The sequence below is a fragment of the Neophocaena asiaeorientalis genome, unplaced genomic scaffold (assembly GCF_003031525.2).
Source record: "Neophocaena asiaeorientalis asiaeorientalis breed wild unplaced genomic scaffold, Neophocaena_asiaeorientalis_V1.1 scaffold429, whole genome shotgun sequence".
Classification (NCBI taxonomy): Eukaryota; Metazoa; Chordata; class Mammalia; order Artiodactyla; family Phocoenidae; genus Neophocaena; species Neophocaena asiaeorientalis.
This window is the reverse complement of record NW_020173550.1, coordinates 61552-75833: the sequence shown is the minus strand read 5'-3', so window position 1 is coordinate 75833 and position 14282 is coordinate 61552. Positions and strand designations below refer to the sequence as shown.

At 38.8% G+C, this 14282-nt stretch overlaps 1 protein-coding gene and 1 long non-coding RNA gene across 3 annotated transcripts in view; one reads left to right on the top strand and one right to left on the bottom strand.

The window, feature by feature from the left end:
- Positions 1–2118, bottom strand: part of UBA6 (ubiquitin like modifier activating enzyme 6) — a 79806-nt gene extending 77688 nt beyond the window's left edge. For both annotated transcript variants that reach the window (XM_024747676.1, XM_024747677.1), the window contains exon 1: positions 2048–2118. In XM_024747676.1, coding sequence (XP_024603444.1) covers positions 2048–2118 — 71 coding nt within the window. The remainder of the gene's footprint in view (positions 1–2047) is intronic.
- Positions 2119–2295: 177 nt separating this feature from the next.
- LOC112401457 (uncharacterized) overlaps positions 2296–14282 on the top strand; it is a 17062-nt gene continuing 5075 nt past the window's right edge. Inside the window, exon 1 of the long non-coding RNA XR_003003582.1 lies at positions 2296–2382. This is a non-coding gene — a long non-coding RNA (uncharacterized LOC112401457). The remainder of the gene's footprint in view (positions 2383–14282) is intronic.

Below are 14282 nucleotides of genomic sequence, written 5' to 3'. Positions count from 1 at the left end.
ACTTGTTAACCTGCTGTATTTTCTTCAAATCATTAATTATGTATTTTTTTCATTAACTATCATCTGCCTTCCCCTATAGAATATATGATCCATTAGGAATTCACTACCGTATTCCAAATCCCTAAAACAGTACCTGACATTTAATAACAAGAGCAAACATGTGTCACACACTGCTTTAAGTGCTTTAGATGTACTAACTCAGTTAACCCTTTCAACAATTTTATGAGATAGACACTGTTACTGTCTCCATTGAACAGAGGAAAAAACCTGAGACTAACAGAGATTAACTTAAATAATATGCCCATGGTCACAGAGCAGGTAAATGGCAGAGCCCTGAATCTAATCAGTCTAGCTCCTGACAACCACATTATACTGCCTATTGCCTCTCACAGTAGGCATGAAGAAAGCACTAAAAAAAACAATATGTTAAATGAATTTTTAAAATTAAAAAAAGGTTAAACATACTAGTGTAACAAGACACAAAGTGATGTATCATTTACCACAGTTCATTCCAATTTTTTCACAGCATGGCACAGAAAGAAAAATGATAATAGGTAAACACTGGGAAACAGAAATAGTTCCTGGCCAGAGGGAACCAGCTGGGACATTTGGGCCTGAGCCACGGTGACAGCTAAGATCAGTATCATCTTGGCAAAAGTGTGATCCATTCTAGGTTTTGGGAAGCTCTAATTATCAATCACAGGATTCTACAAACAACGTGATAGCACAAAATCCAGTTTTGGAAACTTATTTTCTAGGCCTGGTGTTGCTATACAAGCCAAAGTATTTGAAAATATAATATCAAAATGTGACTATTTCTGTTATCAAATATTGATTAGGTGATCAAGTGATATCAGCTTCTAGCTAATAAAAACACACAAATACACAATATACCCTGGCACTGTAACAAAAATTTTTATTACAGCTTTCTTATCCCTGGTATACTTTCACTAGCTATCTTCCTTGCATGGAGGGCAGTAGTCTAGTAGGTAAAGCTCTTAAGTAAACATGAGTAGAGCATTACATTCTAACCAGTTCTGTCACTTAACGATACGACTGGCACCTACTTTTCAGAAAGTTCTGCCTTACTGGAATATTTCAAAAATCCTTCTTATGATAAGGTCTACATGGCGATCAAAAACGCTTTAAATAAGGGAAGGTTTTGTTTGTATTACATAATATCTCCCAAGTAAATCTGGCAATGCTGGCAATGGCAGGCAATACCATGGTACCAAAAAGCATCCCTTCAGTCTGAAGCTGGTGAAAATGCTACAGGTTTGTGAACACTCACATTAGCTCAAAATCAAATTTGCGCCACTTTTATCTTTGGCATATTGTATTCTGGTAGTGGGCAGAATGTAACTATCCGCTTTATTAATTACGAAATCATTGAAACAGGAACTACACGCACATTTCCCCTCTATTTTTGCCAGAATGGAAAAGACGTGAACCTCAACACCAACTGGGAAATAAGAATGGGTAACTCGTGTTTTTTTCCTGGATTTCTTTTTCTTTCTTTCTTTCTTTTTAAAGTGCAGTCAACAGAGGCCTCAGAGTGTCCTGACTACCACTGATTCATTATTACCAAGTTACCTCTGGTAATAGTTTTCAAAGGAGGATCTCAGCGGAGGACAGCGCACAGCAGAGCTTAGCTTTCACTTTATCGAAAGGAGGGAAGGTGTCCGGCACCAGGTCTGGGAAGCTCACACCGAGCGACTCGGACCAGAACTCCCCGCCGGAGCCCCTCCCTCCCCTCCACGTCCGGCGACTGGGAGGAAGGAGGAATGGCAGACCCCAACCAGAACTGAGAAAGCGCTGAAAGGGGCGATAAGTGGGCTTTTTCCTCAACGAAGCCGGCAGTCGCAGAGGCCGGAGCCCACGCCGCCACACCCACACCGCGCGCTCCCCTAGCCGCCCAGGGCCGGCTCTGGCCAGCCCCGCGGCCTCTCGCGCACTCCCTGCCCGCCTTAGGGGGAGAAGCAGAAAGCCGGGCTCTGGGTCCTGCCCGCCACGCCTTGCTTCTTCGCGCCCACACACGTCCTCTCACCTGCCGGCCCCCCAGGAGGAGCATGACGCCTCTTCCCCCTGACGTGCGGCCACCGGCTGGGAGCCCTCCATCGCCTCCTGACACGCAGCCGCTGCTGGATACTGGGAGGCAGGGAAGGGGGCAGGACCGTGAGGTCAAGGGGCGGGCGGTGACGTCACCGGAGGGGGCGGGCCTGGGGGAGCGCGCAGCCCGGCGGCGCCTTCCCGTCAAGCCCAGAGGCGTCCTGGCTTCCGGTTTGGGTGTGGTCGTGGAGTGGGCTTTGCTGCAGGTGATTGCAGGGAATGGAATGTTGCGACTGGCGTCTGGCAGATGTAAACCGAACCAAAACACTGAAGGTACGAGTCACCTACCAAACACAGAGGATTCCAGTGGCCAGCGAAGTGATAGGATTGCATAGCAAAATCCTTAAGAGTTTTATAGCAGGAAGAAGAAACCCCTTCATTTTATACTTTTAAAAACCCCAAAGGCTAGTTATAAGTAGCTCCGGATTTCCAGTCTGGGATTCCATTTTAAGACGTTACACGTTTAACAAATAATTTTGGACGTCTACTACGTGTCAAGCACTGTCACAAATTTGATAGAATCGTGATTTTATGAGCTGTGAATGGCATATGTCATCCAGGTTGCCCCCTTCACTTTGTGAGGGACAGAAATTTACGGTTGGTGTGACTTGCCAGATTAAGTACCTGAACATATGTGTAAGCACCTCTCATCTCATTCCCTTTCCATTGACTCCCCTTTCACTTTTCTTGGAAAACAACAAGAATTAGTGTGACTCAATAATATTACGATTTATCTTTCATTCTAAATAAGTGTATGTTTGGAGAAATGTCTGTAGGATTTTTAAAACTGACAAATACTTTGACACTATGTATTTATATCATCTGTAATGTATGATATTTTTACTTAGAATTTCTTCCCATTCTGGTGTGGAGAAAGGGTCCAGGCAAAAGGGCATTATCCTTTGTGCCTCTATTCTGTTTTCAACTTGCACATCTCCAAATACCTGGAAACTTCATATTGCTCACCTATGCCATCATTCAGATCTCTCAATCAAATTGTGTACCTTTTCTACATAATCATGAAAATGAACTTGGTCTGTGTCCCATTCTTTCAAGGTTCTGCTCTAGGACTGGACTAATCCCCTGTCTTCTCTCTTTATTCTAAAATTAATAGATATAAATATCTTTGAAAGGTTCGCTCCGCAAATAACACCAGTTTCTCTCCTAATTTCTTTTCCCTTTTTCTTTCCTCCTTAAATATTTATTGAATGCCTGTTAAACATTAGGGCCTAATGACTAGATGACGATTAGGTGATAGAGATACAGTGATCCCTGATTTCATCAGTCTCATTGTGGGAAGGCAAAAAAATGGAAAATAAATGAAAAATAACATTAGAAAGTAAATACAATGAAGAAAACTTTATAAGGTGAAGAAAAGAGACTTGGGGAGGAGGAGAGAGACAATTTTAGACATAGTAGTCAAAGGTGGCCTCTTTGAAGAAGTGACATTTGAGCTAAAAACCTAGGTGATGTGAGTCCTATGAATATCTAGCAGAAGAGCATTCTAGACTGAGGGAAAATCAAGTGTACACTTTAAAATTTTTCTTCTTTGAGATTTGTCACCTTCTGGTGTATGTTTGTTTTTTTGTAAATTGCCTCTCTACCTTTAAAAGAGACTGGTCTTTTCCTGGAGGAGATTCAGAGTGTGAGGAGGAATTTGATGGGAGGGAAAATCTCCATTGCTGGCTTCGAAAAGGGAAGGGGGCACATAGAAAGGAATGGCAATGGCCTCTAGGGGCTTACAGTGGCCTCCAGCTTCCAGCCAATAAGGAGAAGGGGACCTTGGCCTACAGCTGCAAGGAACTAAATTTGGTCAACACCTACATGACCTTGGAAGAAAACCCCAAGTTCCAGATCACAACAGGTCTGCTAGTACCTTGATTTCAACTTTGTGAGGCCCTGGGCAGAGAACCCAGCTGTGATGGGCCCACAATTATGACCTTAGAACTGTGAGCTAATAAATTTGTGTTGTTTTAAGCCACTATGTTTACAGTAAGTTGTTATACAGCAATAGAAAATGAATATACTGAATATTATCTAAGACCCACATTTTTCCACATTTTAACTTCCTTGAAATTGCAATGTATTTTTTTTCTTTTTTATCAGTACAGAAAATAATGGTGTTCTTAAAACTGAGGTCATGATTTGGTGAAGTATAGTGTGAATTATTTCAAACAAACAATATAACAGATACCCAGATTTAAATGTATTCTTACATTTGCAAAATGGGGAAGAAAATTGGAATATCACTAGACTTTTCACAGTGAAACTTTTGTCAGAAGAAAGTGGAACAACATATTTTCGGTACTCAAGGGACAAAGAATGCACTAAGGATTTTATATCCAGCAAAACTAACTCTCACGTGCAAAGGGTATAAACTACTATCAACACTTGATATGATATCAGTATTTGATGAGACTATCATTTTCAGGAGCCCTTCCTGGAGAATTACTAGAGAATGAGCATCAGACAACGAAAATGATGAGAAAAACATTGACCTAAGGATTGGTTCAGGTTCTTTACGGAAAATCATAATCTGTTGTGTGTAATTAATTCTTTATTACTAATTCCCCTGAGTTCTGTCACCTTAACTTCTGAGTTTTTCTATTTTCTTCCCAGCTTTTTCAAGATATAATTGACAAATAAAATTGTAAGATATTTAAAGTGTGCAATGTGATGATCTGATATATGTATACAGTGTGAAAGGATTCCCTCCATAGAATTGTGTTTTTCTAATTCTGAATCATGTTGTTCTTTCATACCTTGTATCATTTTCTTAATGTCATTTAGCTAGTTTAAAAATAGTAACTTTCGGTTTTGATCTATTTTGTGACACATCTTTGGGGCATGCTTTCATTATCTGTAATGATGATGTTATACTCCTTATTCGCTCTCTTTTTTTTTTTTTTTGCGGTACGCGGGCCTTTCACTGTTGCGGCCCCTCCCGTTGCGGAGCACAGGCTCCAGACACGCAGGCTCAGCGGCCATGGCTCACGGCCCCAGTCCCTCCGCGGCACGTGGGATCTTCCCCGACCGGGGCACGAACCCGTGTCCCCTGCATCAGCAGGCGGACTCTCAACCACTGCGCCACCAGGGAAGCCCTATTCTCTCTTTTTTGATAATAATTTTGTATAGTATTTGAACTTGATATTTTTTGGCAGCTCAGTTTTATGTGAAATTATTGTTCTTTAACTTTTAGTATGAGGCGGGCTTCCTAGTCCAATAAGACTACATCCATCAGAAACAAAACTGTATTCCAAGAATGTCAGGTTTCTGGCTCATTGCAAGGAGGGAGGCCACATTCCATGGAGCCCACCATGGGATGCCTCATCAAAGGAAAAGGTAGGTTTATTATAGGAATTTGGGGAAGTGTAGAATTTAGGAGAAATAAAACGAAGTAGTATTTTGATAGACTCAAAAGAAAGGAAGGATGTATGTAAGGGGGCCTACCTTAGGTCTGGACTGTAACATGGACCCTGTTTTTTTGGTAGCTACAGAGTCGAAGTAGGTGAGGAATGTGTCCACAAACCCCTTTTCTGAAGTTCTGGAAGTAGAGGCTGTTTCTCTATCACATAACTCAGATCATCTAGCCAAGAATGGGATATTTCAATCTTAATGAAAGATTTCAAAGAGCAAGTTTTTTGACAATCTATGATTTTAGAGAAAAGAGTTCTCTGTGAGTAAAAAAAGCAGCAGTTACTCATAGTGGGTTTTTTTTGGTGACACTACAGCATGTTCTTGGGAGAAATACTATTTTCTGTTAACTTTACAGCTGGCTTTATCTGTGTTTATTATCTATACCTGATGAATGGCAAAGCAGATTTTTACTTTCTTAGTCCAAGCTCATTTTTACTTTCTCACAGGTTTCAGGAAAACTTTTCTAACGCCAGAGAGCTCCTTTTTTGTTGCTTTGGTGTAGTGCTGAAAAATATGGTGGCTTGATTTCTGTGATTTCCTTCATTTCTGTTGTCTCTGTGCTGCATGTGTTTATATGTATGTATGTATGAATGCATAGTTACATTCTCAAGGCATGGTACAATAATTTTATTTTAAAATCTTTATTTTGGGTAATTTTAGATTTACAGAAAATTTGCAAAGGTAAAACAATTTCTGTATATACTTCACTCAGCTTCCTCTAACGATAACATCTTACATAACCGTGGTCCATTTGTCAAAACTAAGAAATTAATACTGGTACAATACTATTAACTAGCTACATATTTTATCTGGATTTCACCAGTTTTTCACTAATGTTCTTTTTTCTGTATGGATCCAATCCAGGATACCACAATACATTTAGAATTGCCCTGTCTTGATCATCATGTAAGTGTACATTGTAATGAATATCTTCCTGAAATTTTATGTACAAATTGGATTTCTGCAAATTAAATAGTTCACATCATAAATTATAAAGATAATAACCAACATCTATATTGTGTTTTATAATTACATAGGCTATTTACATGCATTTTTCACTTCATTCTCCTAAGTTATTCACTATTAGCACAGAAAGGATATTTAGCAGTCACCTCAGTATACAACCCTATTGCTTTATAGAGGATGAGTCAAAGAGGTAAAGAGTTTAAATGTCTTGGATAAATTCACATCATTACAGGTACAGAGCCATGACTAGCTTCATCCCTTGTTGAGTATTTCTCTAGTATATTATACCCAGATCCCAACAATTGGAATACCTGTTCTGTGACTGTCATAAAGAATAGGAAGTACTACTGAGGTCAGGCCTTCATGAACATGGTTGGAAAGCAGCCAACCTCCTGAGTTTTGAAGCAGGCTTCTTTGTCCAAAGATGTTGCGATAACATTTGAACTGGCTTGAAGCTGATTATTACAGACTATTTAGAAGAACCTAGAGGGAGTTCCTTTGTGAAGGAAATAAACCTTTTCAAAGTGTGAATAATTATCATCATAAGTGGTCTATGAATTAGGATATATGTATATCACATTTTCCTGAAATATTTTTTAAAAATTGCCCATAGAGCAATAAAAAGACAAGTCATTGTAGATTAACGATTGACATATATTTTTCAAGACACTTTATTGTTTGATTTAACTGATTATGCAACAGTGACTAGAGATAAAATATAATAAATCATGCTCCTAAGTTTAACCTTCTTCTAATATTGGTAGAAGACAGATGACAAACCTGAAAATCCCTAAGTGGGACTTCATGTTTTTGTGTCTTTCTAGGCAATATGCTGTAAATGCATCTGGATGTGCCCTAATTGGATGATAAAGGCACCTCAACCCCTTTATGAAAGAGGATGCTCAGAGCCCTACTCCAAAGATGAATTCAGCCACAGTCACTGTTCACCATAGACTCAAACTATACTATCCAATTTCACATCTTTTTTCTTGACTGAAACGATGTTCAGATCATCTCCCTTCTCATCTTCAGCTTGTTTTCTCATCTTTGGTTTGGCAGCCAGCACCTCTAGCCTGGAGGCATCAAACTTCAGCACACACCAGAATCTCCTGGCCTGCCTATTAAAGCAGCTTGTTGGACCCCCACTAGCATTTATGCTTCAGTATGCTTGGGTAGGGGCTGAGAATTTGCATTTCTGACAAGTTCCCTGGTGATCAGTGCGCTGCTAGACCTAGGACCAAATTTTGCGCTGCTCTAACTCGCTTCCTCTAACTCATTCTTTGGGCTACCTCTAAACCTCCTTTCAGTACAGCTTTCCTTACTGCGTTCTGGACTGCACCGATATTTGTGTTAGTCTTTTGTTTCTGTTGCTTAGTTTATTTGCGGTTCCATTCCTCTTGGCTCTGATGTCATTTTATACTCTGGATCCTGCCTTTAGACATGCCTTATATTTACCATTGCAAGGTAATAGAAAAAGAATTAGTAATTTTGGGTACAGAAAATGTTTGTGATTGACTTTTCTAGCAAAGATAACTGGGATATATGTGGACAGAAGGAGGTAGGTATGGAGATAGAGAAAAAGTTAATATGGAATTCTGTCACATAAATGTGCAAGGCATCATAAAATCTGAGGGAAGCAGTGATGGAGAATACAATACTGTTGATAATATGGTTAAGGTTATTGTATACTGAGTGCTTGTAATTAAGGTTTCTTAATATATAGGTAGCCCCATTATCTCATATAAAATCACAATCGTAATACTCCAGAGTAGATGAAGTTGAAGACTTCAGATACAGCTAAGAAAAACTAGGAAGCTGGGTAAATGGAGAACTGTTCCTATAATCAACTATCAGCAGGAATGAGAAATAGAAACTGGCTTTACAATCAACCAGCAGAAATCCAAGAAAGCCTGAACCTACACTCAGGTCTGCTAGCTTCTGAATCCTGTTCAACACTGGGTCACTGATTTCCTTTTCAATGGTGTAGTGCCTAGAGGCACAGCTATTTGCAACATCTTTGCCAGTGATGGCATTCTAGAGAGACCTTCATCACTTATAATTCGTTGTAGGTCTATAAACATTCTTGTGGGGACATACTAGACAACACTATTCTCACTGAAGAAGCTATTGAAAGAGTCATCTCTCACAATCCTCTTATCACTGGGCTTTGGGTGGGATGCTGGATTTTATATTCCAGGAAATAGAGTTCCCAGTAGCTGTTTCTATTCTGGACACTAACCTCACCAATGTGATTAGGGATGCTTTAATGCAGGGTGGTAGAAACAGGAAGCAAAGGTGAGGGAATAGATACTGAGTCCAGGTTATTGAGTCCAGGTTATCATCTCCAATAAGGTAGGAAGAGAGATATCTGATTTAATAATTAGTAAAATGACAAGTTTAGAATAAACATACTCTAAAGATTCTTTATTATCAATTAAGATAATATTAAGTAACAATGGCAACAACAGCAAATTACCTGCATGAATCCTCAGCCCTCTGCTTGTGAGATTTCATGTTTAGTTCCAAATGTTGGGCAATTCTGGATGAAAGGAATAGGCAAGAAATAGATTTGCCTACCACCAAGTTTCGTGGATAGATCTGGTGATTGCTTCAAAATGGGAGATGCTCCCATCACTTTTAATACTTCTACTGAACAGAAATTATGGTCATTGATGACATCTAATCACAGCTTCTTTTTAGTCATTTAAATTGCTGAAAGACAGGTTGACAGACATCATACTCCTTCTTTCTTGGTAAGAGATCTCTCTTCTTTTGTTAACAGAATATCAATTTTGTTCAGACATAAGGCTGCCATGAGCTTCATGGGAGGCTAGATTTCTCCCTAACCCTAGATACTGAGTTATGATTGGAATAAAATAGTCAAAATCCCAATCTCCTTAGAGTTGACTGGTTTAGGCATTGACATGTTAGGCGGTTCAGGATAATAAGTGAGAGGTAGTCCTATGGATGGGTTTCTGAAGAAGATTCTCCCTGTTGATAAGAATAGACACATCATGGAAATATTCCCTTTTGTGTCTTTGGACTTACTCTGTGAGGAGATGCCTCCTGCAGCCGTTTCAGGTTTTTCCTGGCCAAAATGGACAAGCCTGAGATCAAAAAACTGATACAGTGCATATGCCAAAATCCTAAATTTCCCGGAACTCTGAGTCAGCTAAGCTCTGGAATGCTTGATATGTGAAATAGTTTCTTTTTGTTTAAGCCATTTTTAATTGGGTTTCTCATTCTTCTAGCTTAAAACATCCTAATTGATAAAGGTAGTATTTTTCTCCATTACTGAATAGAAACATTAAGGCAGCAAACTTGTATTACATCTGCACTCTGAAATATCTCAAAGAATTTTACATATTTCATTTTTCTTAGCATATACATGTAAATATATATACAAAATTATAAATATATAAAAAATATATTATACACACACACACATATATTTCCTTGAACCACAGTGTGGGTCTTGCTGTGTCACTCTTTAGGGACAATGATGATATTATACTAATTCCATCCTTTTACTGAAGAAGGAAAAAAGTTAACATTGGCAATGTCCCACAGCTTCTCAGCCTGAAGTCAGAATTGATCATTCAAAGTTGCTCAAGAACACCAAGATAAGAAATTGGGATTTTGTTTTAAGTGGGATGTGGAGTCATTAGAGAGTAAGCAGACTAGTGACATTTTAATTATATTTAAAACGAACATTCTGGTTGCATTGTGGAGAATGGATTATAGCAGAGCAAGAGGAATTTGGTGAGAAGTTTGTGGCTCTAATCAGGTTGAGAGAGATGATGCTGGATTAGACTAGGTCAATGACAATAGAAATAGATTTGGAAAATGTTATGAAGACTGAACTTATTGATGGATTAGATATAAGATACTATGGAGAGATAAATTAAGAATAAATCCTGGATTTTGGCTTGAACAAGTTAGGCATATTTTGGTGCCAGCATTGAGATGGAAAGAATAAATGAGAAAGTGATTTAGGGAAGAAATAAAGAGTTCATTATAACATAATAAAGATATATTGAGTTTAAGATGTGCATGTAGAGGAATCAAGTATAAATTTGGATCTATGAACTTGTAGCTTAAAGAAGTCTGAGCTAAATATATAAATTTAATAATATATAATATATAAATATGTATGTGTACATGTGTATGTGTTTGTATATGTGTATATATATATATATATATACACACACACACACACAGTACTGGGTGATATCCCCAAGGGGGAGAGGGTAGACAGATAAACCAAGAATCCCTAGATCTGAGCCCATATAAACATTAGGTAGAATAGAAAGAGGAAAAAATGAAACTGAGAAAGAACTCCTAGTGAGATAGGAGAAAAACTGGGAGGGGATGGTTTCACAGAGCTAAGAGGAGTGTCTCAAGTGGGAAGCAAATTGGTATAGGAATTCATCACTGTCCGGTTCCACTCAAGTATTGATGCTGGGCTTTGTTCTTAATTTGTTAAGGAATTACCACCCGCTCTTTTCAGTGGAATTAAAAATATACTAGACTGATGAAAATTGGATTTCTACCCAGAATAGTTATTCAGATGGGGGTTCAGCCTTGTTTTAGGATGATTACTGTTTTCATGAATGGCTAAGGGATATTGTGCTGATATCTGAAAATGGAAGGCCATTCACCAGATAGTGATAAGAAAAACAACAATGGGGCTCCTCTGTGATGGCAATATTATTTACTCACTTGAAGAGAGAGGGATGGCCTTCAGACATCAATTAAGCTTCCATGTAGCTCCCTGGTGCTTGACAATTTCCCAACCCACCTCTTTGTCTTGTGCTCTCTCCCAAATTAAGCTTTCTCTTTCAACTCCTGCCACTCCAGTATTCTCCAAGATATGGCCCAGTCCTCCTTCACCTGAGCTCTTTACAGAGAGAATGAACAATTGTTTGAATATTGATGAAAATTACAGTAAGTCAAGAACAGAGAAATCACCATTAGTTTTCATAGTAGGGTGATCTTTGGTGACCTTTACTAGAGTTTCACTGGAGTAGTAAGGACAGACTACAAGGTGACAGGTGTTGAAGATTAAAAGGGAAGTAAGGAAGAGGAGTTATATCAGGTGTGGACAACTCTTGAGAAGTTTTCTGGGAGGGAGAGTAGAGAAATGGATTGTGGGAGGTGAAGCTGAAATTGAGTATATGGCTGAGGAGGATTTTTTTTTAAGATGCAAGATAAGAAGCATTTTCATACAGCAGTGGGAATGATTTAGTAGAAAGGGGGAGATTGATGGTATAGGAGGACAAGGGGATATCCGAAGAAGTGATGTCCTTGAAAGGTGAGAGAGAATGGTATCCACAACACAAGGAGAGGAATTGGCTTTTAAGAGGAGCAGGGACAAGTCTTCCATTGTAATAGGAGAACACAGAGAACAGGATATAGTTTAGGAATGTTTAACAGTGGGAAGTTGAGAGAGCGCTCCTCTGATAAATCTTTGTCAGCTTCTGCATTTCTATTTCTTTGGGATCTGTTTTCTATTGAATTTGACAGTGCTATTCTGATAGTGGTTGCATTTTGTCAAATAGATTGTCATGGGATTGTTATCTGCAATGGACTTGGAGACCTTGTGAAGGTATTCCTGGGAACTACATCTATTGGGGCAAGTAATTGTTGTAGAGGAACCAGCTATCAGTGAATATGGTAAGTGCATCCTAGAAAGTAGAACACATTCAGCATGTTTAGTGATAGATAATTACTAGTTGCAGAGATCAACTAGTAATAGAGAAGGCAGTGGATGAGAGTGCAGCAAGATACATCCAATTAGGTGGGTGGAGCATAGTAATTAAAAATCTGTAAAAGTAGGGAGCATTAGAGATTTTGGTACACAGACCAGTATATAGTTTGCAGCAGAGATGCGTGAAATAAAATAGCATGTTCTCCTTAGTTAAAGTTGGTTTAGGAGCAGACTTCAGTCCCATTCTAATGGAGAGGAGGCATTAGAATGGCAGGAATAAGGCAGGACCCCATTCTAGCAAGTCTAGCTTTCTGAAGAGATCACTGGGATAGTGAATTTGGCAAGAAAATAAGATTTGAATCCTTTTACCAGAACTAGTGTATAAGTTTGGAAAGTGGGAGGTGGTCTTAGAAATAATGCAGAGGCTTAGTTCCTATCAGAAGGATTCATGTTTTCTGGGGCCTGAAGTTTTTACAAACATCACAAAATCTAAAAAAAAAAAAAAAGTAATAATTTTAAGCATTAACTGCTTGACATAACTCTAAAGTACTTTTTCCCGTAAATTATTTTGGCTTCATACTCCCTAATTATGTCTTAGTATAACAATGTTTTATAATATAATGTTTTATATAGTGATAGTTTAAAATTTTTTCTTTCAATTTCAAAATTCTTTGTAAGTAATGACATCCTAACATTTAATCGCATACATTGAGATGCATGAAACAGATGTACTTACTGGCTTTAGTACTGCTACAGTTTTGTACCCTACAAACACAGGAATTCTGATAAATTTTACATTTCCAGTCAAAAAGAAAAAATAATGTAGGCATTTATAATTGTATATGCTGCACTGTTGAGTATATTTCTGAAAGGAGAGAATTTTTATTTTAACTAGGATTTGATGAGGACCCAATCTTTTTCTTACAATTTTACATGCTAAGTATATTAGTTTTCCACTGTTGCATAATAAATTACCACAAGCATAGTGATTTGAAACAACACACATTTATCTCACAGTTTCTGTGGGTGTGGAGCCCAGGCTTGAGACTGGGTCTTCTGTTTCGGGTGTCAGCAGGCTGTAATCAAGATGTTGGCCAGGCTGTGCTCTTCTCTGTAGGCTTGACTAAGGACAAATCCACTTGCAGGCTATCAGGTTGTTGGCAGAATTTGTTTCCTTGCATCTGTATGACTGAGGGTCCCAACTTCTCATTGGCTGTCCACCAGAGGCTACCCTCAGGTCCTAGAGGCTGCCCACAATTCCCTGCCACATACTCTCTGCAAAAGTAGTTCACAGCGTGGCTATTTGCTTCTTCAAGGGCAGCAGGAGAATTTCTGGCTCAGTCAGCTAAGATAATCATATATAATGTAACAAGAGTCATGGGAGGAACATCTATCACCTTTACCTTATAGCTTAATCAAAGAAATGATATCCCATTACCTTTTCCATAGGTAAAGCATGGTTGGAAGCAAGAGTACCTTATACAGCGGTGTGATTTATTGGGAATCACTTTAGGGTGAACATGCTAAAGAGTGAAATAATTTCTGTAGACAGGTTTCTGTATGTTTTATACCCTACTTTTCCTCCACTACTCAAATAGTTCTGGTGCCATACTCTAGACACCTCCATATCATGATATGACCTCTGGCCCTACACTTTCTTGTCACTATGCCAGGTAAGTCTGTATGGGGGTAACAATATTTTATTTAGTACTATGCCTAGATGCTTACTGTGATGGTTAGCAGTGACTTAACTACACATGAAAGTGACCAAGAACCACAAAATATCCCTCTAGATTCGATGTAAATATATACCTAATTCAAGTTCCCCTTGGCTGGATCCCAGAGCTATCCATTGCCATTCCAACATCACCTCATCTGAGGGATGAGTGTGACAGAGGGGAAGTAAAAGTGAAAAGAGATAGTCTTAATTATTGCAATTATAATATCTTATTTTTATGAATTTTATAAAAACATGTACCCATGGGAAGACTTCTTTTCCAGGGCTCATGAGGGGGCTAAATGAGGAGCTTTGAAATTAAGTTTCATTAGCTTCATGGGAAATCCACTTCAGGTTGCCACA